The sequence below is a fragment of the Saimiri boliviensis genome, chromosome 13 (genome assembly GCF_048565385.1).
Source record: "Saimiri boliviensis isolate mSaiBol1 chromosome 13, mSaiBol1.pri, whole genome shotgun sequence".
NCBI lineage: Eukaryota > Metazoa > Chordata > Mammalia > Primates > Cebidae > Saimiri > Saimiri boliviensis.
In genome coordinates, this window is record NC_133461.1 from 55,845,718 (window position 1) to 55,872,865 (window position 27,148).

General features: G+C 39.4%; 1 protein-coding gene and 1 pseudogene across 1 annotated transcript in view; both read right to left on the reverse strand.

Moving 5' to 3' along the window:
- The window catches only part of MIB1 (MIB E3 ubiquitin protein ligase 1), a 136,768-nt gene extending 109,853 nt beyond the window's left edge, over positions 1-26,915 (reverse strand). Inside the window, exon 1 of the mRNA XM_039463699.2 lies at positions 26,397-26,915. Coding sequence (XP_039319633.1) covers positions 26,397-26,625 — 229 coding nt within the window. The 5' untranslated portion in view covers positions 26,626-26,915. The remainder of the gene's footprint in view (positions 1-26,396) is intronic.
- On the reverse strand, positions 5,004-26,389 carry LOC141580814 (zinc finger protein 98-like; annotated as a pseudogene).
- Positions 26,916-27,148: the final 233 nt, after the last annotated feature.

The window sequence follows — 27,148 nt, forward strand, 5'->3', positions numbered from 1 at the left end:
TCAAAGTCTTTGAAGGCATGTGAAATACTCTGTAAATGCCTTCTATAGAGACGGTGTCCATTTGTATTTCCCTTTCAGCAGTATCTGACTGGCTTTCTTGACACATCTTTAGCATGCATTGAGGTAGTGTTTTTAATCTCTCCCAATTTCAGAGGAATAAATTGGTATTTCTTCTTTATTTTCTTTTTAAAATTATAAAATTAATAACACATTCATAGTAAAACTTTAAACAACCCAAAAGCATACAGAACAAAATGTGAAAGTACCCCTGCACCATGCACTCCCACCTATTGTTAGCAGTTTGGTGAGGGTTTTCAGATTGTTTTCTGGGTACACATTGTCTATGTGTGCTCTCATCGGCATGTGTGTGACTTCTGAGGTTTGTTTCATGCTTAGAAAGACTTTCCCCAAAATGGTAAAATACACTATTCAACTCTTAACTATCACTTTTACGGTTTTCTCAGCACTGGCTCAGAGCTCCCTGTGCAGGCAGGGTGTGAATCCTGAGGAGGGAGAGAGTGACAGACAAACATGGACAAATAAGTAACATCTGCCTTGTCTTTTGTGACCAAACCTCAGAATTCACAGTGTCACTTCCTCTATAATCTATTAATTGAGGTAGTTACAAATGTCTACCTAGGTCCATTGGGGGAGGGAAGCAGCCTCTTCAGGTGGAATGTCACTGTCTCCTAAGAACAGCATGTGGGATGGGATGAAGATTGGTATGGCCGTCTTTGAAAAATGCCATCTGGCATGCCTCTCCTCCATTTTAAATACACACTTGGTTTTCCAGGAATAGAACTGTGTATAATGCCTATATTAAATGGGGGTATACCTGTATTTCAGTATTAAAATGTGAATTTTAAAATACTCATTAAATGGATTGTTATTGTTGGCATTTCTCTAAAAATGGCAGTTTTATGAAAATTTAATATTCAGTTTAATAGCTCTGCACCAGACAATTATGACAGGTCTTCAAAATCTTTTTCTGTTTATGAGTTTCACAATTTACCTTTTAAAATATAAATAAACTTTGAGGTAGAATGCTTTTGTACCTAACTTTGTAAACTTTTGGTACTTCTGTTAAAAGCAATAATATAGAAATAATTATAGAATTATTTTTCAAAAATGGACATTACATGGAATTAATTACATATGGATTTAAAACAACCTCATTGCCATATGCCTGAAGTTACAGTCTAATAACTGTTTGTCTTAAGGAAAGCCAATGAAAAATATCACAATAGCAAATACCCATGATAGTAAATGTCCACACAATGGCAAAGTTTCTGAACAAAGTCTAAAACAGGTCTGATTTAGTTCCATCATCACAAAAAAGTAAAATGCCTAAAGAAATCAGTATTTACTGCATAGTTAGAGGTTTATCCTGAATTCAGTGACTGACTGTGCAGCTCTTAAAATGTGAGTTGACTGATGAAAGACGTAAGGAAGATGTATCCCACCTTCCCCACTCAACAACAGGAAAAAACAGTCTAGTTTGCAACTACTGCCTCATTTACGTATTTTTCATTTCTAAGTTCATTTTCCACAACATACAATTAAAACAGTCATGAGCTCATAAACCACATACAGACTTTCTTGAAAAGGAACCATTTAAACACACAATGACAACTTGGTTAAAAAAAAAAAAATCTGTAATTCCTGGTTTTAAAGAATACTTCAGGAAAACCATTAATGCACACAAAAGCACATCTAAATCCTTTCTTGGTTCCCACAGTTCAAATGCCAACAAAGCTACTGAACAGCTGTGAAACAGACTAACACTAAGAATTGAAAAACATAAACAAAGCAACCCATTCTCCTACCAAAATGAGCACTATAGAATTTTTAATGAGAATACAACTAATTGACTTTAAAACAAAAGTTGATACTTAAAAGAAAACATAAAACAGAACAAGACCAACGTTTTACTAATCTTTTACTTTGTGATAGCTTTTTTGTTTCTCTTACTATATCCACCCAATTCATTTTCATCTAAAACCATTAGCCCTGGCAAGAGTTTTTCCTTACAATTTTTATCTCATAAAATTTAATTCCCTAACTGAACCTATCAAGTTCTTGGTTTTTTTTTTTTCCTTTCTATAGAATACCATATTGCCCTAGGGAGTTAATGCTCTTTTCCTTTGCTAAGCTTTATGAAGACATCTGCCACCATTAAATGAACCACCTGATGACAGCTTTTGACTCATTCTACTAATACTCAAATGACCATCTGCTCTAAGTTTTAATCTTGCCTGAATTTAATAACTTAGAGAATTTGTATAGCTGAAGTCTTTTTGTTGGAAAATTTAATGAAAATAGTAAAACATGTTGCTTAAGATCAATAACTACTTTCTTAAGAAACCCAATTAAAATAGCTCAAACTCACAAAGCACTGATTTATTTAAGTAAAATATTAAATTTCTGGGTAGAAATGATGGCTGAAAGGGAAAAGTAGAGTTTTCACTATAAGCAGCTCAATACATCAAAGTGCTTCAACAACAAAACAAAAATCTCTAAATTATCACTTTGTATAACAGCAAATGGAAAAAGTCAACAACATCATTGTTCATTAACAACAGAATGGATATACATATTAGGGATGCAATGGAATATCTAAAATGAGTGTTCAACAGCCACGCAATTCAACATGGACATACCCTTCACCAAAATGCTTAATTTTTCAAAATATAGAATACATACAAAGTGTTGAAAGTAAATATTATTTACAAATATAGAAAAACATGTAATATAAAGAAACCCATGGGAATGATAAAAACTAATTTCTGACAGTTGGTTACCTTAGGAGAGGAAGGGAGGGAATGCAAGTGAGAATACTACACAGGGTTTTCAAACGTATTAGTAATGTTTTGTTTCTAGGGGGATTCTAGTTATTGGTTATATTATTGATTTATTCACTTGCATATATTAAACATTAGGTAACAAATTTTAAAACTTAAAAAAAAAAAATTCTAGACTAGTATGGTGCCTAGCTATACCCTAAACTCCCAAATTCTAAGATTTCACCTAACATTTAAAAATATTTTTTTGTTTGTTTGTTTGTTTGTTTGAGACGGAGTTTCACTCTTGTTATCCAGGCTGGAGTGCAATGGCGCAATCTCGGCTCGCCGCAACCTCCATCTCCTGGGTCCAAGCAATTCTCCTGCCTCAGCCTCCCAAGTAGCTGGGGCTACAGGCGTGCACCACCATGCCCAGCTAATTTTTGTATTTTTAGTAGAGACGGGGTTTCACCATGTTGACCAGGATGGTCTCGATCTCTTGACCTCATGATCCACCCACCTTGGCCTCCCAAAGTGCTGGGATTACTGGCTTGAGCCACCGCACCCGGCACATTTTTAAAAAATTTACAAGTTGGCCAGGCACAGTGGTTCACACCTATAATCCAAGCACTTTGGGAGGGCACGGTGGGCGGATTACAAGGTCAGGAATTGGAGACCAGCCTGGCCAACACAGTGAAACCCTGTTTCTACTAAAAATACAAAAATTAGTTGGGTGTGGTGGCATGTACCTGTAGTCCAAGGTACTTGGGAGGCTGAGGCGGGAGAATCACTTGAATCTGGGAGGTGGAGGTTGCAGTGAGCCGAAACCACCCCATTGCACTCCAGCCTAGGTGACAAAGTAAAACTCTGTCTCAAAAAAAAAAAAAAAAAAAAAAAAAATTTACAAGTCATTAACCATTATTAAAATGTAATTACTTATTGTGACATAATTGTTGACATCATGCAACAAACCAAGAAATTCTAATTTATGGATTCATTCAACTTTAACCCTAAATCAAATGTAACAAAAAGTATTAGAGACTAAGGAGGGTTAACCAACAATCCATCTTATTCTCTCTGCACATCAAAATACTTAACTGGTTTAGAAACTGCCTCAACTCTAATTAAAATTCCTAATGAGGGCAAAGCCTTTGTGACCTACCAGCTGGTGGGTAAAGTCCACATTCCTTACTCTTGAGAAATACTAAATTAATGAAAATAGGATTGTTATTAATAATAACAGCTACAATCTATTAGTACCAAGCTTGGTTCTTTACACACATTTTTTGTTGTTGTTAAAAGACAAGTAAAATACTGCCTTACACATCTTTATTTCTGAATGATACGGTCTTTTACAGACACTAGTTGCTGTCTTTCATGACATAAAGTTCTGAAATAGCAGTATTCTTTTAAATGATAATTTGAGTCTGCTGAGACAAAAGGTTAAGTTTTGTAGCAGCAGAAAGACTGTTGTACCACAGACATAAAACAATCATAGAAAGTGATTATTGGATATTAAGAAAAAACATAATTAAGCCGAGTGTGGTGGTTCACAGCTATAATCCAGCACTTTGGGAAGCCGAGATGGGTGGATCACCTAAGGCCCGAAGTTTGAAACCAGCCTGGCAACATAGGAAAACACTGTCTCTACTTAAAATACAAAATTAGTTGAGCATGCAGATACATGCCTGTAATTTCAGCTATGTGGGAGGCTGAGCAGGAGAATCACTTGAAGCTGGGAGGTGCAGGCTGCAGTAAGCTAAGACCATACCATTGCACTCCAGTCCGGGGACAGAGAAAAACTCAGTCTCAAAAAAAAAAAAAAAACCCAACCTTCTGAAACAACCAAATTCTGAAAGAGTATATAGGCACTGTATATTCCATATTTCCTACATATAAAAGATGCTAAAAGCAGTTTCTTAAACTAAAAGTAAAGGAATTTGAGAAAACAACACATAATCAAATAAAAATACATTATTTTCAGGGAAAGACATGCACATACAAAAAATTGAATCTTGTGGCATTGCATAATGGTGCAGAAAACATTTTAAATTATTCTCTAATATTTGAAAAATAAAAGTACAGAAATTAGAAATATCTGTTAATGAATATACAATGTAAAAATATAATTACCATGGAGAGAAAGTTTGCAAAGAGAGCAAATATATATATATATATAGATAGATAGATAGATAGATAGATAGAGATAGAGATAGAGATATATAGATATAGATATATAAAATTACCAACATCAATAATAAATGTCAGGGCAGATGTAAGAAAAAAAATTTTTTATTCAACTGAAGTTTATTTTGAACCAAATTAAAAATATACTGGTTGTTTTTTTATACAGGTTTTATGTAACCCCCAAGATACCACTAAAAAAAATCTGTACAGATACACAAAAATAAATTAGAAATAAGTAAAAGCATATCAATATAAAACTCTAAAGACACAAAACAAGACAGAGAGAAAAAGAGAAACGAAGATGCAAGAATCCAATAAAATAGTTTACTGTAACGCTTTCTCTTTCAGAAAACTATTTAAATACATATATAAAATTAACTTTTAAATCAAGAGACGGTACTTTCAATAAATAAGTTTTTTAAAAGTTTAAAAACCAAGATCTACCTTTTTTTTTCTACAAAAGTCAGTTGAGATCTACTGATTAAAAAAAAACACTGAAAGGGGCAAGATGGAAGTAGACATTTAATGCAAATATTAATGAAATGAGAGCATAAGAAATCAAAATATTATGCAAAATAATATTACGCAACCTAACAATAAGCAATATTATACATCTTAAGTCAAACACTCGCATTTCTTAAATGTACTTCAAGTCGTAATTCCAAGGAGACAAAAAAGGACCTTAAAACTTAACAGATTTAGGTCAGGCGAAGAGGCTCATGCCTGTAATCCCAGCCCACTGGGAAGCCGAGGCGAGCAAATAACTTGAGGTCAGGAGTTCGAGACTCACCTCACCAACATGGTGAAACCTCAGTTTCTACTAAAAACACAAAAATTAGTCAGGCATGGTGGTTGGTGCCTGTAATACTAGCTATATTGTAATCCTAGGTAATATTGTAATGATGTTTATCTTTCTCAGTGCAATCTACAGATTTTTTTTTTTTGAGATGGAGTCTCACTCTGTCACCAAGGCTGTAGTGCAATGCTGGGCTCTCGGTTCACTGCAACCTCCATCTCCTGGGTTCAAGCAATTCTCCTGCCTCAGCCTCCCAAGTAGCTGGGATTACAGGTGTGCACCATCATGCCTGGCTAATTTTTGAATTTTTAGGTAGAGACAGGGTTTCACCATGTTTGTCAGGCTCATCTTGAACCTCTGACTTCGTGATCCACCCGCCTCAGCCTTCCAAAGCGCTGGGATTACACATGTGAGCCGCCACGCCCAGCTGCAATCAACAAATTTAATATAAAGTTTTTCAAATTTCTCACTGAGTTTTTTAAGAAATACAAACAGCCCGGGAGCAGTGGCTCACACCTGTAATCCCAGCACTTTGGGAGGCCAAGGCGGGCAGATCACAAAGTCAAGAGATCAAGACCATCCTGGCCAACATGGTGAAACCCCATCTCTACTAAAAATACAAAAATTAGCTGAGCGTGGTGGCGTGCACCCGGAGTCCCAGCTACTCGGGAGGCTGAGGCAGGGGAATTGCTTGAACCTGGGAGGTGGAGGTTGCAGTGAGCCGAGATAGCACTCCAGCCTGGTGCCTGGTGACACAGCAAGACTGTTTCAAAAAAAAAAAGAAAGAAAGAAAGAAAGAAATAACAAACAGCAATCCTGAGAATAGAATCTCTACAGACAATAAAGTACCCCAAAATATTAAAAACAAAACAAAAACAATGTTGGGGGCATTACAGTTCCTGATTTCAAAACACACTACAAAGCAATTAAAACAATTTGATATGAGTATAAAGGTGAAAAGGTAGACTAATAAAATAGAACAGGCTGGGCACCGTGGCTCACACCTATAATCCCAGCACTTTGGGAGGCTAAGGAGGGTGGATCACAAGGTCAGGAATTCAAGACTAACCCGACCAACATAGTGAAACTCCATTCCTACTAAAAATACACAAATTAGCTGGGCATGGTGGAAGGTGCTTGTAATCCCAGCTACTAAGAAGGCTGAGGCAGGAGAATCACTTCAACCTTGGAGGCAGAAGTTGCAGTGAGCCAAGATTGTATCACTGCACTTCAGCCTAGCTGACAGAGTGAGACTGCATCTCAAAAAAATAATAATAATAATAAATGCAATAGGATGCAGCACGTATATAAACTCTCACCCATATGGTCATATAAAAAAGAATCATTTGCATACACATAATTATTTTGCCATTGTTACTGAAAGCCAATAGGTAAAAGCAATGCAAATTTCAGTGACCAAACAGTTCAGTAGATATAATTTGAAATATAAAAATACCAAAATATTTACTCAGTTCGCAAAAAAGCAGAAAATATTCTAACGATAAAGGTAAATCTTGATAACATTATACAAAATAAAATCAGCCAGCCACAAACAGAGATGCTATGAGATATATCAAGCAGTTACTCTTAGAAACAGAAAACAGAACGGTGTTTGAAAAGTTCCAAGAAATGGGAAAAATTGGTAGTTGTTTAATGTGTATGGCAAATTTTCCAGAAATCTTTTATAAAACAATGTAAATATACTTAACATGCCTGAAATTTATATTGTTTTTGAGTCAGCGTCTTACTCTATCACCCAAGCTGGAGTGCATGCCACAATTACGGCTTACTGCAGCCTCAAACTTTCAGGTTCAAATAATCCTGATCTCTCAAGTAGACAGGACCATACTACTATGTTTGGCTAACTTTTAAAATGTTTTATAGAGATGAGGTCTCCATATGTCTCTCAGGCTGTTCTCAAGCTTTTGGACTCACGCAGTCTTCCTGCCGTGGCATCCCAAAATCTGGGGGTTCAGCTACCATCTCATGTCTCTTCACATTCCAAGGTTCTTTTCCTTGCTCCAGATAGGTCATCAGGTACGGCTTAGAGCCAGCAATACCCAGGAAGACCAGGTTTCTGTAGTTCCCAAACATCACATTTCTATATAAATTCTGCTATGCAGTATCCAGGCATTGCCACTCCTGCAGACAGAATTCTATGGCCACATCCCTAAATGTCAAGACTCCCATTTCTAGGCTTCCAGAGTATCCTGGCATCTTAGCTATAGATCTCCAGTACCAGCAGGTCACAAGGCTACAGAGGCTGGGCATATAGTAGCAGAAGACACAGGCTACACACATTTTATTTAGCCTTCCCAGCAATTCTAAAAAGTAAGCAATTGTTATCCCCATTTTATAGAAGAAACTGAGTCTCAGAGAGGAGACTTGCCTGAAGTCATACAGCATTAGAAAGCGGCAGGGTCAAATTCAAACCCAACTGGGTATGATCACAAAGCATGGCCTCTTCAGGCACTTCGCTCTACCAGGGCTTTTTGTGGTTTTCCTCCCCACCTAGCGTGGATCTTATTTAAAGAATAATTAACATATCTAGGGCATCATGTTTCCCCATTCACTCTACTGGATTTAAAATACAAGTTATTAAATGCTATTTCAATATTCAAATATTTCTCAGATACATTTTAAAATGTTAAAAGACTGGCCAGGCACGGTGGCTCACCCCTATAATCCCAGCCCTTTGGGAGGCCAAGGCAGGTGGATCACTTGAGGTCAAAAGTTCCAGACCAGTCTGGTCAACATGGTGAAACCCTATCTCTACTAAAAATTTTTAAAAACGCACTCCACCCTGGGAGACAGAATGAGACACTGTCTCGCTCTGTGACCCAGGCTGGAGAGCACTAACACGATATCAGCTCACTTCAACCTCCGCCTCCCAGGTTCAAGAGATTCTCCTGCCACAGTCTCCAAAGTAGCTGGGATTACAGGTGTGTGCCACCATGACTGGTTAATTTTTCTATTTTTAGTAGAGACAGGGTTTCACTATGTTGACCAGGCTGGTCTCGAACTCCTGACCTCAAGCAATCCACCTGCCTTAGCCTCCCAAGGCACTGGGATTACAGGCATGAGCCACCATACAGCCCAAAAGACTGTCTTTTTTAAGTTAATTTCAATAGTGTAGTTGAACACTACACCATCTACTTCCAATCAACTCTTATTATGCATTAAGAAAACATCTTGGCTGGGTGCAGTGGCTCACACCTGTAATACCAGCACTTTGGGAGGCCAAGGTAGGCAAATATCTGAGGTCAGGAGTTTGAGACCAGCCTGACTAACATTGTAAAATCCAGTCTCTACTAAAAAGACAAAAATGAGCTGGGCATAGTGGCAGGCACCTGTAATCTCAGCTACTCGGAAGAGGCAGGAGAACTGCTTGAACCTTGCAAAATGGAGGTTGCAGTGAGCTGAGATTGCGCCATTGCACTCCAGCCTAGATGACAGAGTGAGACTGTCTCAAAAAAAAAGAAAAGAAAAGAAAAGAAAATGTCTTGAGCTTTTAAAGGATTACATAGGAAAAAAAGCAAATGTGTTTGAAGGTGTTACCCAAAGTTTACAACTCCTTCATACTTTTTCTGTTAGACAAATTATTCTTTTGGAAACCTCTGCCAATCTATTACAAGTATGCATAATGCCACACACAGTCCAAAAGAAATAAGTTCTCAAAACTAGACACAAAACTGGCAATTTTAATAATGAATTTGTTTATATTTTTGGCATTCTTTTATAGAGTAGAAAATTAATGACGTGAAACATAAAATTAAGAAAATACATTGTGAAGCCAGGCACAGTGGTTCATGCCTATAACCCCAGCACTTTGGGAGGCCAGGGAGGGCAGATCATCTAAGGTCAGGAGTTCTAGACCAGCCTACCCAGCATGGCGACACCCTATCTTTACTAAAAATACCTAACTTGCTGGCCACAGTGGCATGTGACTGTGACCCCAGCTGCTCAGGAGGTTGAGACAGGTAAATCACTTGAATCCAGGAAGGTAAGGTTGCAATGAGCCAAAATCGCGCCTCTACACTCCAGCCTGGGCGACAAAGCAAGACTTCATCTCAAACAAAAACAAAAACAAAAAAGAACGTCATACATTTTGAAATAACTGCACTACTGGTAAAAACTCATTTGACTTTAGAAGCAGAACACCTGTATGCCTTGAACTACTCTGATTTCATTTTACAGGTGACAAATGAAGTCTCAAAACTGTGGGGAAAAAATGACTGAAAGACCAGGATTTGAATCTCCACCATCAACTTACTACTTGTGAAGTCTTGGGCAAGTTAATTTCTCATGGCCTATTTTCTCATCAATAAAATGAAGCCTAACAAACAATAATGAGATAAAGCATTCAATGCCTGACACATGACTGAAGCTCAGTAAATGTTAATCCATTCCCCTAGTTAATAGGCTCACTTGATAAAATCCTTGATTTCCATACTGCTAAGCTACTGCCTTTTCTACTACCCCCTGCAAAGAAACTGAAGGGTGAGGGATGAGTAAGGCACCATGACGTAAAATATTACAACTCAAAGCTCTCGGGATTCATTATCACTAGCCCTACAAAACTGCCACAAATCAAACAATAATTTATTTTAATATTAAAAAGTTCTGCCGGGCGCGGTGGCTCAAGCCTGTAATCCCAGCACTTTGGGAGGCCGAGGCGGGTGGATCACGAGGTCGAGAGATCAAGACCATCCTGGTCAACATGGTGAAACCCCGTCTCTACTAAAAATACAAAAAACTAGCTGGGCGTGGTGGCGCGTGCCTGTAATCCCAGCTACTCAGGAGGCTGAGGCAGGAGAACTGCCTGAGCCCAGGAGGCGGAGGTTGCGGTGAGCCGAGATCGCACCATTGCACTCCAGCCTGGGTAACAAGAGTGAAACTCCGTCTCAAAAAAAAAAAAAAAAAAAAAAAAAGTTCCTGCTCCATTTCTTGTTGGTTTAGGAACAAAATTATCAAGATGATAAATCCACCCCTGAAGGAAACCAAATACTCTTATCCTAAGTGTGCTCTGAGAATATAAACGAATTCTAACCCAACCAAATATCCACAAAAGCAAATCTGCTTTTAAAAAAGTAATAAACATATAAATAATTAAGTATTCCAAAGTCAAAAATGAATGTCTAGACTATCTGCTGTTTTCCATTTCTTATCTCTTCCACTAATTTAAACGCTACCTTATCTTGGTCATGTTCCACAAGTTCCTTTTATAAGAGCCAGTTGTTTAGAATTCAGAACCCATTTTCCTTCAGAAACAAACGTTTAAAGATAACTTAGGTACCAGACTAGTTCCCAAGAACCTATTTATACTACATAGAGCTAATCTACAGGAGTACAAAGATATAAAAAAATGTTGTGTTCCTAGTTCCATCTGAGGAAATGGTTAAATTGCCATAACTATATTTCCAGACATGATAAGAAAGACAAGCTAAATGGTATGCAGCCGTATGAAAGTATGTGAGTAAGGAAATGAGTTTAGAAAGATGAGGAGGAATGTTCTAAAAAAAAATTTTTTAGAAAAAATATACTAGAAAAAGTACCTGTTTTCCTTCAGGTACTTGAAATGCACAAGCTCCCGTTTGATGACTTAAAGCAATAGTTTCCAAAAGTGAGGTAAATGACTCAGGAGATACAAAAGATGACCCTTTGACATGCAAGAGAAAATCACTTATCTATCCACAATCTCTTATTTGTAATTCCAAAATCTAAAAAACTCCCAACTCCAAAACAGTTTTTTTTAGTAAGTTAGCAGCAAACTCATTTAGTGATAAATGCTCATCTGAACAAACCAAAAGCTACATAAAGAACATAGTCTTTATCCCTTAGAATTATTCCTGTGCTGCAGAAGTATTAATGTATTTATTATAGAGTGTAGCTGCAGATCTCAAAGTACATGTTACGTGTTACACAGCAAACACACCATATAATGCTAAAATCCAAAAGTTTATAAACTAAGTTCCAAGCACTCTGAAATAGGTGTTGTAGACTTCCCTTAAAACTTCTACTTTTGGCCAGCCATGGTGGCTCATGCCTGTAATCCCAGCACTCTGGGAGGCCAAGGCAGGCGGACCACGAGGTCAAGAGATCAAGACCATGGTGAAACCCCATCTCTACTAAAAAATACAAAAATTAGCTGGGCGTGGTGGCGCACGCCTGTGGTCCCAGCTGTTTGGGAGACTGAGGCAGGAGAACTGCTTGAGCCCAGGAGGTGGAGGTTGCAGTGAGCCAAGATCACGCCACTGCACTCCAGCCTGGCACCTGGCAACAGAGCAAGACTCTGTCTCAAAAAAAAAAAAAAAAAACCTTCTACTTTTATATTTACTTTTTTGCTAAAAATAGAAGAAAGAAATTAAGTTTCACTCATTATAATTTAGTCTATTGACAATAACATCCTAGTGGGTCCCTGGAAGAAATCCACACATCATGCATCACACCTGGAACACAAGGTATACTGAAGGTGAGTGGGAGTTTGAGAACATGAGGGAGGAGTTAACAAAGGTCCTCTGCGTTATACACCTCCGGCATATTAGCACATGCTTCAGCTTTTGTGTACCTACTTAGGCATATTTGTGGAATATAGCCTCATGATACAAAACAAATTGTCACTGATTACCTTGAAACAGAGTGCTTAAAACAGTCAAAATTAAGAATGAGTTTCATATTTTTCTTTTACAAAATAATAATAGTGTTGTTTTAAAATTGTACACTTCTTCTGATGAAAAATAATTGTTCGTGATACACCCCTTAGAAATTATTTTTTTCTAATTACATCTATCGAATCTGTCCCTTCCAAGGAAAGGTGACATCTGACAAATGTGAAATGCCTTCCCAAAGAAACTAGAGGGAACAATGTGAAAACTGATTTTGGATGCTGGAGCTGTTTCCATCATTATATTGTTCTTAATGCTGAAATGATGTGTGGTACCAACAAACATCTGCATCCTTAAAAGATGATAGTGTTTCACTTTACTTTAAATTCAACAGATTTTTAATTCATTTGTTCAATACATAAAAATGAATGCCTTCCAATTTAGTCTGTAAGAAATGATCCAAATCAGAAAAGATGGGAAACAACCAGCTAAATTTCAACAGAAACTTTTACTTAATTGGTAAATGAGAGAAAAATTAGTATCGAGATTTAGTAAACACATTGTATTATAATCCAATCAGAAAACAGAAACCACATAATACACCACCCCTAGAAGTGGGGAAACAACGAAAAAAAATGACTTGAAGATGGGGCCCCGAAGAACTAGGATCCAGACCTTTAAAGAGGTGCTGTGACTAGTTGGTACAGGTGTCCCTGAGGAAGGTACAGAGTCATTGTGCTGTTGTTGGAAATACAGCAGAGCCTCCTTATCCAAAGAAATACTTTCCAAGACACCCCAATGGATGCCTTCAACTGCACTGAACCCAAATGCTGCCAAATGGAACACATTTCTGCTTACATGTTCCACCCACAAATTTAATGCCTTTTCCATCTTATCTAAGCACTTACCATACACTGTGGCCCTAACTTTTGTAGTTTAAGGTGTGACAGCAAAACTAATATGAATTTTTTTTCTTTCTTCACAATTTCATCTAGATAGATGGTTCATCACTGTAGATCCCAGAATCCTGAGCATAGGGCTTTCTTCTCTTTCCCTGAGAACTTTCACCTATTTACCTAAAGGATGCACTTGATGACTTCTCTTTGACCTATCTGAACTGCCAACATCATCACTCTTCAGCTTTGGGGCCATTATGAAATCAAACAAGGGTTACGTGAACACAAGCCCCACAATACCACGACAGTTGATCTGATAACAGGCAGCTAAGTGACTAAATGGGTGGGAAGAAAAGGCAGTGTGGGGATGCTGGACACAGTAATGATTCAGTCCCAGGCAGAAGAGTTCATCACACTATTCAGAATACTGTGCAATTTAAAACTTATGAATTATGTTTATTTCTGGAATTTCTGATTTTATATTTTCAGACCATGGTTGACCTCAGGTAACTGAAAATGTGGAAAGCAAGACCATAGATAAAGGGGGACTACTGAATGCAGACTAGAATCAAATACTGATACGGAATCGACATCCCATTCCAGCCTGCTGGGTAGAACCATATCAAACAGGAAGAGCAAGTCAGATCCCCAATCCAGCTGTCCTCTCCCTCTAGTGCCTCCTACTGGCAAAGCCAACAGGGATCCAACTGATGAAGAAGAAATACAGTGTGCAGAACCAATCCGGCCTCACAGGGCAAAGATGAGGGTTAAGAGGTAAGGTTGATAACCAGGATACATCCATCAGAAATGCACTTCTTGGCCAGGTGCCGTGGCTCACACCTGTAATCCCAACACTTTGGGAGGCTGAGGTGCGTGGATCACCTGAGGTCAGGAATTGGAGACCAGCCTGGTCAACATGGTGAAACCTTGTCTCTACTGAAAATACAAGAAATTAGCCAGGCTTGGTGGTGAGCACCTGTAATCTCAGCTACTTGGGAGACTGAGGCAGGAAAATCGCTTGAACCCAGGAGGTGGAGGTCGCAGTGAGCCGAGATTGTGCCTCTGCATGCCAGCCTGGGCAACAAGAGCGAAACTCTATCTCAAAAAAAAAAAAAAAAAAATTTTATTAGACTCCATGATCTCTCATTGTGAGGTCTCCTTTTTAGCTACAGCATCCGGTAAAATTAAGAACTGAAACAAACGAAACTTAGACTTGACTTACTATTAAACTAAAATTTTCAAAAATAAAATCAAATTGGTCTCATCTCATTTTAAAAAAAATATATATATATATATATGGGGGGGAGGGAGAGAGGGGCCGGGTGTGATGGCTCACGCCTGTATTCCTATCACTTTGGGGGGCTAAGGAGGGTGGATCACTTGAGGTAAGGAGTTTAAGACCAACATGGTGAAACCCCGTCTCTACTAAAAATACAGAATTAGCCAGGCATGGTGGCAGGCACCTGTAATCCCAGCTACTTGGAGGGCTGAGGCAAGATAATTGCTTGAACCTGGGAAGCAAAGGTTGCAATGAGCTGAGATCACGCCACTGCACTACAGACTGGGCAACAAGAGCAAAACTCCATCTCAAAAAAAAAACGTAAATAAAAATAAAGAATATTTTCAGAAACAAAATACCAAAGTATCATTCTGAAGGTTTAATCCTTTCAGTCCATCCATCCTTTTTCTACATATTTTTCCATAAATAATGTTTTAGTCTTTCAAAAATTTACATTAAAAGCACAGTATTGAGGCAGGAAGAAGGCAGGGAAAAAAAAGAAAAAGCACAGTATCTATGTTATCCCTTTGAAACTTGCTTTTTCACTCAACATATATTTAGTAAACATACACCTAATTCTTCCACTTTAACTGCTAATATTTTCCTTATTTATGTTTTCATTAGTCTATGTATGAACTTTTAATAGTTCCCCAATTTTGTTTTTAACAAACAACATTGCAATTAATTCCTTCATACATATCTTTATAAATATGTGCCTGAGAATCTCATGAACATACACCTGGAATATGTTTTCAGCTGCAGAACATGCATTTTGTGTTGTTGCTGTTTTTCATTTTTTTAATTTACAAGATGTTGCCAAATTGCTTCTCAAAGTGGTTGTATGGATTTACTCTACCACAAGTCTTGGAGAGTTGTTTCCCTATATTCTTCATTAATATACTCTATTACTAGATTTTTAATTTTTGTTAATTGAATTTAAGTGAAAAGATACCTTTGTTTAATTTGTATTTCCCAGGTTACCTATGAGTTAGCTGTATTAATAGTTATTAGCTAAGGCACAAGCTGGAGGATCTGACAGCCTTATATGCAGCTCAATGACTTGCTTTAACAACAAAAACTCTTTCATGGGACTAATAGGTTTTCTTACAAGAAGCTAAATATATATAATAACCTACCTGTGACATATTGTGTACACACACACACACACACACACACTCTCTCTCCCAAAAACCTACTAATGTTCGACAATCGTATTACATTAAGTTAATCAAATAACCATAGCATAGAACTTTTCCTATCCAACATTAAATGCTAGAACAGGGAGGCAGTTCTAACAGCAAAAGATTTTGAATCTAATATTGTATATACAACCAAATTATCAGTCAGGTTTGGGGGTAGGAGAGACAATGTGGCAAAATAAAGCAATTTTCAGGGCTGCAAGGACTCAAACTACTAGAAAGAAAGACAAGAGAGAAAGGAAGGGGAAAGGATTTTCCCCCCAAAAAAATGAGAAGGGAATGACATGAGATATAGTGAAGAAACAGTAATAAGAAAGAACTACAATTTAAATCCAATTAATTATTAATAATATAACTGTGAGCTGGGTGCGAGTGGCTCATGCCTATAATCCCAGCACTTTGGGAGGCAGAGGTGGGCAGATCACTTGAGGTCAGGAATTGGAGAGACCAGCCTGGCCCACATGGTGAAACCCAGTCTCTACTAAAAATACAAAAATTTGCCGAGCATAGTAGTGCATGCCTGTAGTCCCAGCTACTTGGGGGGCTGAGGCAGCAGAATTTCTTTAACCCAGGAGACGAGGCTACAGTGAGCCAAGACTGCTCCATTGCACTCCAGCCTGGGCAACAAGAGCAAAACACTGTCTCAAAAAAATAAATTAATAATAATAATAATAATAATAATAATATAACTGTGATGTTTGATGCAATTTTAAGAGCAAATCTTTTTCTTTTTCTTTTTTCTTTTTTTTTTTTTTTTTTTTTTTTTCCCCTGTTTGAGACAGGGTCTCACTCTGTCGCCCAGGCTGGAATGCAATGGCACAACCTCAGCTCACTGCAACCTCTGCCTCCCAGGCTCAACTGATCCTCCTGCCTGAGCCTCACCACCAAATAGCTGGGACTACAGGCATGCACCACCATGCCAGGCTAATTTTTATATTTTTTTGTAGAGACAGGGTTTTGCCATGTTGCCCAGGCCGGTCTGAAACTCCTGGGCTCAAGCAATCTGCCCGCCTCGGCCTCCCAAAGTGCTAGGATTACAGGAGTGAGCCATTATGCCCAGCTAAGCAAATCTTACAACATAAAAAAGAGCATGTATTTACAGGAGTATTGTAGGGGAGAGAGGGCAATGCAAACAAAAATTTGGGACTAATTTTCCTGAAAATTTACATAAAACAATGAAAAAGGTAAGAAGTATGGGCAGGAGATGGCCAGGCCCAGTGGCTCACGCCTGTAATCCCAGGAGTTTGGGAGGCTGAGGCGGGTGGATCACCTGAGGTCAGGAGTCCAAGACCAGCCTGGCCAAAGTGGTGAAATCCCACCTCCACGAAAAATACAAAAATTAGCCAGGCATGGTGGCACCTGCCTGTGATCCCAGCTACTCCGGAGCTAAGGTGGGAGAATTGCTTGCACTTAGGAGGCAGAAGTTGCAGTAAGACGAGATCATGCCACTGCACTCCAGCCTGGGAGTGAGACTCCACATCAAAAAAAAAAGTATGGGCAGAAGTAATTAAAGAGACTGTTTAGTTTTCTACAAGCAAAAAAACTGATTTTTAATCTGTTTGTTAAATATTAAAAAGTAGTAATTAGCAGAACAGAAAAAAGGTGATAAAATTGATCAGAAAAAAAAAAAACACAAGAAAACTGGAAAGTTAAAATGGTACACATAATCACAAAAAAAAGTATCAGTTGCCATAATACATATGAACTAGTTAAATTCCTCTATTAAAAGACAAAGGTCCCCTCCCCTCCCTTCCACAAAAAAAAAAAAAAAAAAAAAAGACAAAGGTTCTCAAAGTCAGTGAAGACAGTATTTAGCCATGTCATTTATAAGAGACATCCCTATAACAAATTAACTTAAAAGCTAAAAATTAGTACACAAAGATATGTATACAGAAAGATAATTCTTGTAGTGTTGTTTAAAATGACAAAAAAGGAAACAATATAAATGTCTATCAAAAGTAGAATAGTTAAGTAAAATATTTTTAACTATTAAATACCATGTACCTACTAAAAAGAGTAAGACAGATTCTTATGTGCTAACACAGCAAGATGTCCATGACAGTATACATTTTAAAAGAAAACTACGAATAGTACATACGGCATACCTATATGGGAATATATATATATTATTTCTCTATAAGTAGGTAAATTTAAGACATAAAAAAAACTGTCACCATATTTTACCATATAGAAAATACATATCAGATTATGTATAAGGAAAACAGAAAATATATATGTCAAGTAGAAAAAAAGAATGAAACAAACCATGTATACAGTAAAACCTTAGCTGTGCAAAATGAACACACTAGAAAGAAATAAGCAGAGCTCAGTGGCTCATGCCTATTATCCAAGCAATCTGGGATGCTGAGGTTGAAGGATCACTTGAGGCCAGGAGTCTGAAATCAGCCTGGGCAAAACAGCAAGACCCCAACTCTAAGAAAAATAAAAAATTAGCCAGGCTTGGTGGTGTGCATTTGTAGTCCTAGCTACTCAAGAGGCTGAGGTGGGAGGATCACTTGAGCCTAGGAACTCGAACACTGGGCAACAGAGAGAAACTCTCTCTAAAAAAGAAGAAAAAAAGAAGTCTGGGTCCTGTAGCTCACAACTGTAATCCCTGCACTTTGGGAGGCTGAGGCAGGCGGATCACTTGAGCTCACAAGTACAAGACCAACCCGGGCAACACGGAGGACCCTGTCTCTTTCTGTCTCTACAAAAAATACCCAAATTAGCTGTGCACAGTGGTGCACACCTGTAGTCCCAGCTACCAGGGAGGCTGAGGTGGGAAGATGACTTGACCCCAGGAGGCGTAAGTTGCAGTGAGCCGAGATTGCACCACTGCACTCCAGCCTGGGGGTCAAGAGCGAAACTCTGGAAAGAAAGAAAAGAAAGGAGAGAGAAAGGGAGGGGGGAGAGGGGAAAAGAAGAAGGGAGGGAGGGAAAGAGAGAAGGGAAGAAAAGAAAAATGAAAAAAAAAATGGTTCTGAAAAGAGCACTGAACAATTTACAACGGTATTTATCACAAAATTTCATTTTTAAATTGGTTATTTACATTTCATTATCAATTTTCCCACAAGCAAAGTATTACAGATGGTCATGTTTCTGAACTACTATACTATAAAAGAAAAAGAGAATGACATAGAGGAAAAGCAATGAACTGGCATTTATCCCTATCTGCCACTCACCAGCTTTGTGACAAATTTCTTAATTTCTCTGAACCTCAGTTTCTTTTTATCTTGTTTCAGGATAACATCTGTCTAATCTTGGATCCAATGAGTCAAAAGCTCTTTGAAAAGTGTGTTTCATACAGAAAATACTCATCCAGAGACATGGCTCTGCTAGAAAATGGAGATACAAGAATAACACACACCTTTGCAAAAGACAATTACAACACAGCATACCCTGCTGTAACAGATGAAAGCCCAAGTGTGGTGAGATCACACTAGCTAGCAATTAAAGAGGGTGGAGGTGAGACCCTGGTGGGTGGCTATCTGGGAACACATTCAAAAAGAAACATCTAATCTAATCAGAGGGACAGACTGAAAAGTATAGGATCAGAAATATACATTAAGACAGCATTACACTTAAAAAAAATGCCATATATTAGAAAGGTGTTACATGCTCCTTTATTTTAGTTGTACACATTTCTCCCTGACTAATAATGCCAATTGTCAACCTAGTTTTTGTTTGTTTTGTTTCGTTTGTTTTTTGAGATGAGGTTTGCTCTTCTTGCCCAGGCTGGAGTACAATGGCGTGACCTCGGCTCATCACAACCTCCACCTCCTGGGTTCAAGTGATTGTCCTGCCTCAGCCTCCCGAGTAGCTGGGATTACAGGCATGCACCACCACACCCAGCTAATTTTGTATTTTTAGTAGAGATGGGGTTTCTCCATGTTGGTTAGACTGGTCTCGAACTCCTGATCTCAAGTATTCCACCCGTCTCAGCCTCCCAAAGTGCTTGGATTACAGGCGTGACCCACTGCCAATCTAGTTTTAAAGACAGGTATTACCAACAAATAATCAAGGCTTGGAATCAGTTAAAGGGAAAAAGAGAAAACAGAAACTCTGGGCATCTCAAGTAGACAAATAATTACTTAGTACTCTGCTGTTCAAAGTGTCCATGAGGCAGCAGTATCTGCATCACCTATGAGTTTATTAGAAATACCCTCGCAGAATCCCAGACTTACTGAATCAAAATTTGCACTTTAAAAGGTCCCCAGGTGATCTGTGTGTTTAAGTTTGAGAAGTACTGACATAGGGGTCTACTAGTTGATTTCTTGAAGTCCTCAGCTAAACCAAGCTGCAATCTACAGGGACTATTAAGAACTAGACAGACTTTCATAATTTCAAACATTGTTTTAGTGGATGGAAATAAAATAAGAAAGACATTTTACAGAAGTCTTTAAAATAGGTAGGATCTATGAGGATATAAAGTTTTCCTTGCAGATGTCATTAGTAAAAAAAATCTTATAATATTTCATCGTTTCCAGGTGTGGCATCCTGCTCCCCAAATATTATTTTCTCAAGTCCTGTTTTTTCCTACAGCTCTGTGCCCTTACAATACCCTTTCTACTGCAGTTCTAGAAACAGATCAGAATAGGGGACTCAGAAAAGGAAAAGCTGAGTATTATTAATGCATTTCATTTTTTAAATCCAGAGTCAGCCCTTTTAAACCTTCAGTTGAATACAAAACATCTGAGAAGTTTTTCTGCATATGACCCGAGAGGCATTTTTTGCTAGCAGTCAAAGAAAAAGGACAAAGAACTACCCCAAAAACAGTGTGAATGAACTATGACCAGAAACTAGTTTTGAATAAAGCTGATTTTCTAGACCTCTAACTTTGTATTATCTAACAAGAAATCTACTTTCATTTTCTCCATTATCTCCAGTAACAACACTGTCGTGAAGTGACCACAAAGCAAGTGTAAATAAAAACATACTTCTCCCCAACTCCTATAAAATCAGTGCCTAGATGATAAGAAATCAACTACACCTACTTGATTACAGACTTTACAAAATTAAATTCAAACTAATTAAATAATATCCCATACAGTCCCAAAATCTTCTTGTTCACTACAAATAAGCCAAATGAATCTGGAAACAAGATAGAAGTTATATCACTCAGATACCAAATGCTCCTCTCTGCAAAGTTTAACTATCCCAGACCATAAATTCAAACATACCATGTGCCTCCTGAAAGAAAAAATTAAGCTGATATGCCAAAATATTACAGACCCACATACAACTCCCAGACAAAATGTTCAACATGTAGTGAGAAAAATCTTATCAGAAAGATTTACAATGATGCAACCACTCCAGAATCCTTAACTCCCAGAAAAGTTGCAAAGAATCTTATGTTGAAGATTACCCTCTTCTTAATTCCCAATGACTAAATTTTCTATTCATCTAATGTAGGTGGAACTAGGGAACAAAGGATGAATAATCAAAGGCAACCTCACTTATCCCTCTGATAAACAGAAGACTTTTTTTTAATTACAAAAATATGTCAGACACAAAAATATAGAACTGGCTGGGTGCAGTGGCTCACACCTGTACTCCCAGCACTTCGGGAGCCTGAAGCTTTGGATCACTTCAGGTCAGGTGTGCAAGACCGGCCAGGTCAACGTGGTAAAACCCCGTCTCTACTAAAAATACAAAAGTTAGCCAGGTGTGGTAGCACATGCCTATAATTCCAGCTACTCAGGAGGATGAGGCAAGAGAATCACTTGAACCCAGGATAAGGAGGTTGCAGTGAGCTGAGATCACACCACTGCACTCCAGCCCGGGCCACAGAGTGAGATTCTGTCTCAAAAAAAAAAAAAAAAGTGTGTGTGTATGTGTGTATTTGTGTGTGTGTGTGTGTGTGTGTGTGTGTGTGTCTAACACCTATGCACTCACCATGGGGTAGGTTTAATACATAGAACATTACCAAAATACTTAAATGCCCCTGATGTACTCCCACCAATTGTGCTCTCCACTCCCTTCCCTTCACCATAAGGATGTCTATTCCCTTGAATTTAGTGTTTATCATTACCTTTTTGTGGGGTACTTTTACCACACATGTACATATCCCTAAACCAATGAGTCTCAATTGGGAGCAATTACGCCCCCCATGAGGGGACATCTGGCAATGTCTGGAGATATTGTGCATTGTCACAAGGGGGTGGGGTTCTACTGCATCTAATGGGTAGAGGCCAGGGATGCCTGCCTACAATGCACAGGACATTCCTATAAAAAAAAATTGTCCTATCCAGTTCAAAATGTCAATAGTGCCAAGACTGCAAAACCCTACCCTAAAATAGTTTGGTTCTGCACTTTAACATACAATATAAAGTGAGTTGCAAGCTTTTCTTTTGCAACTTACTTTATTTGCTTAACATTAACTTTCTCTTCTATACAGTAGTACACTATACAAATTCATACAAGTTATCCATTCTCCTGTTAACGTACATTTAAGTTTTTTCCAATTTTCTGCTTTCACATGCAACACTGCTGTGAACATTCTTTTTTAAATTTTATTTTATTTCTCTCAAAACCATTGTAACTGCTGTTAACATTCTTATACAAGCCTCTATGGGCTCAAATAGAGATTCTCTCTAGGGCAGTGACTTTCAAAGTATTGTTCTTTTTTTTTTTTAGACAGAATCTTGCTCTCTCACCACGCTGGAGTGCAGTGGTGCAATCTCGGCTCACTGCAACCTCCACCTCCCGGGTTTAAGCAATTCTCCTGTTTCAGCCTCCCAAGTAGCTGGGACTACAGACATGAGCCACCGCACCCAGCTAATTTTGGTTTTTTGTTTTTTTTTTTTTTTAGTAGAGATGGGGTCTGGTGAAACCCCGTTGGCCAGGATGGTCTCGATCCCTTGACCTTGTGATTCACCCATCTCAGCCTCCCAAAATGCTGGGATTACAGGTGTGAGCCACTGCACCCGGCTCAAAGTGTTATTCTTCAACCTTTAGGGAAATCCTCAAGACCCTTTGAGGGGCTTCATGAGGTCAAGAGTATTTTCACAATAATATGTAAGATATTAGTTACCTTTCTCATACTGGCATCACATTGCTGGTACAAAAGCAACAATGGGTAAAATTGCTGCTGACTTAGCTGAGTTAACACTATCACTAATGAGACATATGGATACCATGTACCTCCTGGTATGATGCACTAACAAGGGAAAAACATCATTTCTATGGTATTCTTGCCAAAAATACATAATCTGAATTTAATTAGGAAGAACCAGCAGAAACAGATTTGAGAGATAATAAGATTGTTTTTCATTACCCTGACACTGACTAAAGACTGAGGAACTAGTTCAGATTGGAAGAGACTACTAAATGCAATGTGTGATCTTGGATCATAAAAAGAGTATTAGTAGGACAATCGATGAAATTTGAATAAGGACTATGGATTAGTTAATACACTATTACCATAGTGTATTAATTTTCTGGTTTTGATCATTGTACTTGGTAAGATATTAACAGCTGAAGAGGATGGGTAAAGGGCAAAAGAAAATTCTTACTAGTTTTGTCATTTTTTTGGAAGACTATAATTGTTTCAAAAAGAAAAGATAATTTTTTAAATTTTAATATTATGCAAACAAATATCAAGTAATTAATATTGAGTAAATCTTGTACAATGTAATAAAATGTCAGTGAACACCAATTATTAAATATTTTGAGGAAAAAAGAAAACACTGAAAGTAATATTATAGTTCTGGGGCAAAGCAACAGCCAGGAGCTTAGAATTTTGTTCAATTCTTTAAAAAAAAAAAAACCTGAAGAATATAAACCGTAGAAATTAAAATATATTTCAACAAGTATTTCACATGAAGGTTGCCTATCCTGCCTCCATCCTGCTCTTAAAATGTTTGTTAAAAGATGAGATGAACAGGATAAACCATTTCATATAACAAATTATGTACAAAATTATCTTATTAAACTAAGATTCTAAGTTACTTCTGAAAAACATCTACTTACATTAAGATAAAATACAACTATTAATATGACAGATACACCCCATACTAAAAACATATAGATAACATTAATATCCCTTCAAAAATCACTGTAGTAAAAGAACTTGTTACACTTTACCCTAGATACTTAAATTCCCTCATAAAGCTACAATTACTGATCCCAAAAACTCCTCCAAATAAGAGTTGTGCTGTAATCCCAGTACTTTGGGAGGCCAAGGCAGGTGGATCACTTGAGGTCAGGAGTTCAAGACCAGCCTGGCCAACATGGTGAAACCTTGTCTCTACTAAAAATACAAAAATTAGCCGGGGGTGGTGGCAGGCGCCTGTAATCCCAGCTACTAGGGAGGCTGAGGCAGGAGAATCACTTGAACCAGGGAGGCAGAGATTGCAGTGAGCTGAGATCACACCATTGCACTCCGGCCTGGGCAACAACAGTGAAACTCCATCTCAAAAAAGAGAGCTGTGGTCAGACTCTAGCTTGAGCCAGAATGACAAAACTTCAAGACTGCAGGTGAAGGAACAAAACCCTATCTCAAGGAAAAAAAAAAAAAAAGAGTATGCAGAAATTAGACACAGGCCTCAAACACTGCTGCTGGCATAAAATATTATCAAAGAGCAATTGGTCAACATCTACCAAAATGTTAAATTATGTGCAAGGTTTTTATGCAGCAATTCTACTTCCGCAGATACTCAGCACATATGCACAAGGATATTTGTACAAGGATTTATTCACTGCATCATTGCAAAGAAAACCTGAAATAATAAAATGCCCATCAATAAAGTACTGGTTAGACAAATTACTGTATCCAATTAGTGGAATACTATGCAACCATGAAACAATGGAACAATCACCAATATAACTTAGTGAAAGAAACAAGAGTGCAGAGGAGTGAATACAGTTTATAATCAGTTGTACTTAAAGGGGGATTAGACTTATTGTATATTCACATACATGCTTGCCATGCATATCCTGTAAGACTATACAAAAAACTGGTAACAATAGCTGCCCCTTTTTGGGCTGCTGAATCTTTTTATTTTCTTCTAGTGATCTACTTACACCCTTTTTAATGTTCAAAAGCTAGCTAAAGCCTGGCCTGGTGGCTGACACCTGTAATCGCAGCATTTTGGAAAGCTGAGGCAGGAGGGGTGCTTGAGGCCAAGACTTCAAGATAATCCCAAGAAAGCGAGACAATTGTCTCAAAAAAAAAAAAAAAAATTGTTTTAATAAAAATAATTAGTTTTAAAAAGCTAGCTAAGGAACACAATTTTATGAATTACCTGTTCAAAAACTGAGTCGGCTCGTGTTTACTTCTTTTTTATTGCTACTAATAACTATGAGCACATTCCAACATTTGTTAAGCTTTGACAAACTCAGTGTCTTAGAAGCAGTTCATTTAAGAATTCTGAAAAGTAGGCCGGGCACGGTGGCTCACGCCTGTAATCCCAGCACTCTGGGAGGCCGAGGAGGGTGGATCACGAGGTCAAGACATCGAGACCATCCTGGTCAACATGGTGAAACGCTGTCTCTACTAAAAATACAAAAAATTAGCTGGGCATGGTGGAGCGTGCCTGTAATCCCAGCTACTCAGGAGGCTGAGGCAGGAGAACTGCCTGAACCCAGGAGGCGGAGGTTGCGATGAGCCGAGATCGCGCCATTGCACTCCAGCCTGGGTAACAAGATCGAAACTCCGTCTCAAAAAAAAAAAAAAAAAAAAAAAAAAAATTCTGAAAAGTATCCAATTTTAAATGTGAACTATTTTCTACAGAATCAAGGATAAATAATAACAAAGATGAATCTACATGAAAATGAATCTAATATTTATTTTGTGAAAGTAAGCCTTTGTTCTAATCATTTAAAAACTCTAGAGTCAATAACAGAACCCTAAAATTCACTAATCAAGATTCACTAATTAAGGACCCTGACTCACTGCTGGGTGAATTGGATAAGATCTGGACACCACCTTACTGAGACCGGATGTTAACGTAACAAACAAAAAAAAAAGATCATCAATCAGGTGTCCCCTATGCCGATCTGCCACTTGGAAAAAAGTACTTAACACAAAGAAATGGTTCAGGAGCTCAGGCTGTTCTTCCCTCTATTGGTATAAAGATATATAATTGAACAATTTAGATGAAAAATCATTCCACAGAGTCCCAAGTAACATTCGGCTACTGAACTCCAAGTCATTCCGTGTCACAGGCAGTAAGAAAAAAAGGTATTTCCATAAATCCGAGGTACCAACGGCCCCTAGGCAATTGTAACCGGTCAACTGAGCACCATATGGCAAGGCAAGCCTCCCTTCAAACAGTTATCACTTGGTGGCTGATTAATTTCAATGGCTTATTAGACAGGCCTCTCCAGACCCCTTCCCAAGAGGAAGAGTCAGATTGGGGGGTGGGAGGGCTACGTCTGTTCTCTTCCCGATGCTTTGTGTCTTCCAGGCTTGAAAGCATCACAGTGATGGTGCTGCCATCATTTCCCCTGGGAGTAGAGGGTCTTTTCTGCAAGTTTTTGTTCACCCGTTCTGAACCTAGAATTCCCTTGGCGCTTCCCCTTTCCGCTCACTCCAGCCGGGCGCTGCCCACCAGGTGTCCCACCGCCGGCCCCTCCCCGCGGCCCTGATGCCCACCGCAGCTCGCCCCTTGTCCCCGCGCGCGCAGGCCCGGGCCAGGTGGCGGCGGCTTACCGGTGGGCGCGCTGTCCAGGATGCGCAGGTCGTAGGCCCCGGAGCAGCGGTAGTTGGCAGCAGTGCCGTTGTCCCACACCACTACCACCTCCTCGGGACTCTCGAAGCTCCGGACGGTGCCCACATGGCCCTCGCCGCCGTCCTGCTTCCCCCACTTCCAGTCCGGGCCGCGCACTACCCGAGCGCCGACCCCTTCCACCATCACCCGGTTATTCCGGGAGTTACTCATCGGAGCCCGGGCGGTGGGCTCCGCCGCTGCCGCCGCCGCCGCTGCCGCCGGGGGGCCCGTGAGGGAGTTGGGCCCGGGCCGGACTCTCGGCGCCGGCGGAGGCGGCAGCGAGCCCCGGGGGACGTGGGAATAACTCACGGGGGCGGCGGCGCTGTCCCAGCGGAGCTCACAGCCGCTGCCCAGCCGCGGCCGCCGCGCCCCCCGCTGGGACTCGAGGGCGGCCGGCGGCTGCTGGGAGGCGGCGGCGGCAAGCGGGCAGAGGAGAAGGGGCCGTGGGCGGGGACTCTCCCGCTTCCTCCGGGCTCCCGGGCCAGGATACAGCTACGGCTGCCAGGAAACCACGCTCTCCCCCGGCCTGGAGCGCGAGGAGCGCAAGGGGCCGGGGGAGGCTAGCCCGGGGGGGCGGCGGGGAGCAAGGTTAAATGCCGGCCTTTCTCCGCCCCCGGCCTCTAGCTGGTAGGCGGGCGCCCGAGCGCCGCCGCCGCCTCCCCCGCGGTGGGCGGCGGTGGTACTTCCCGGCGTC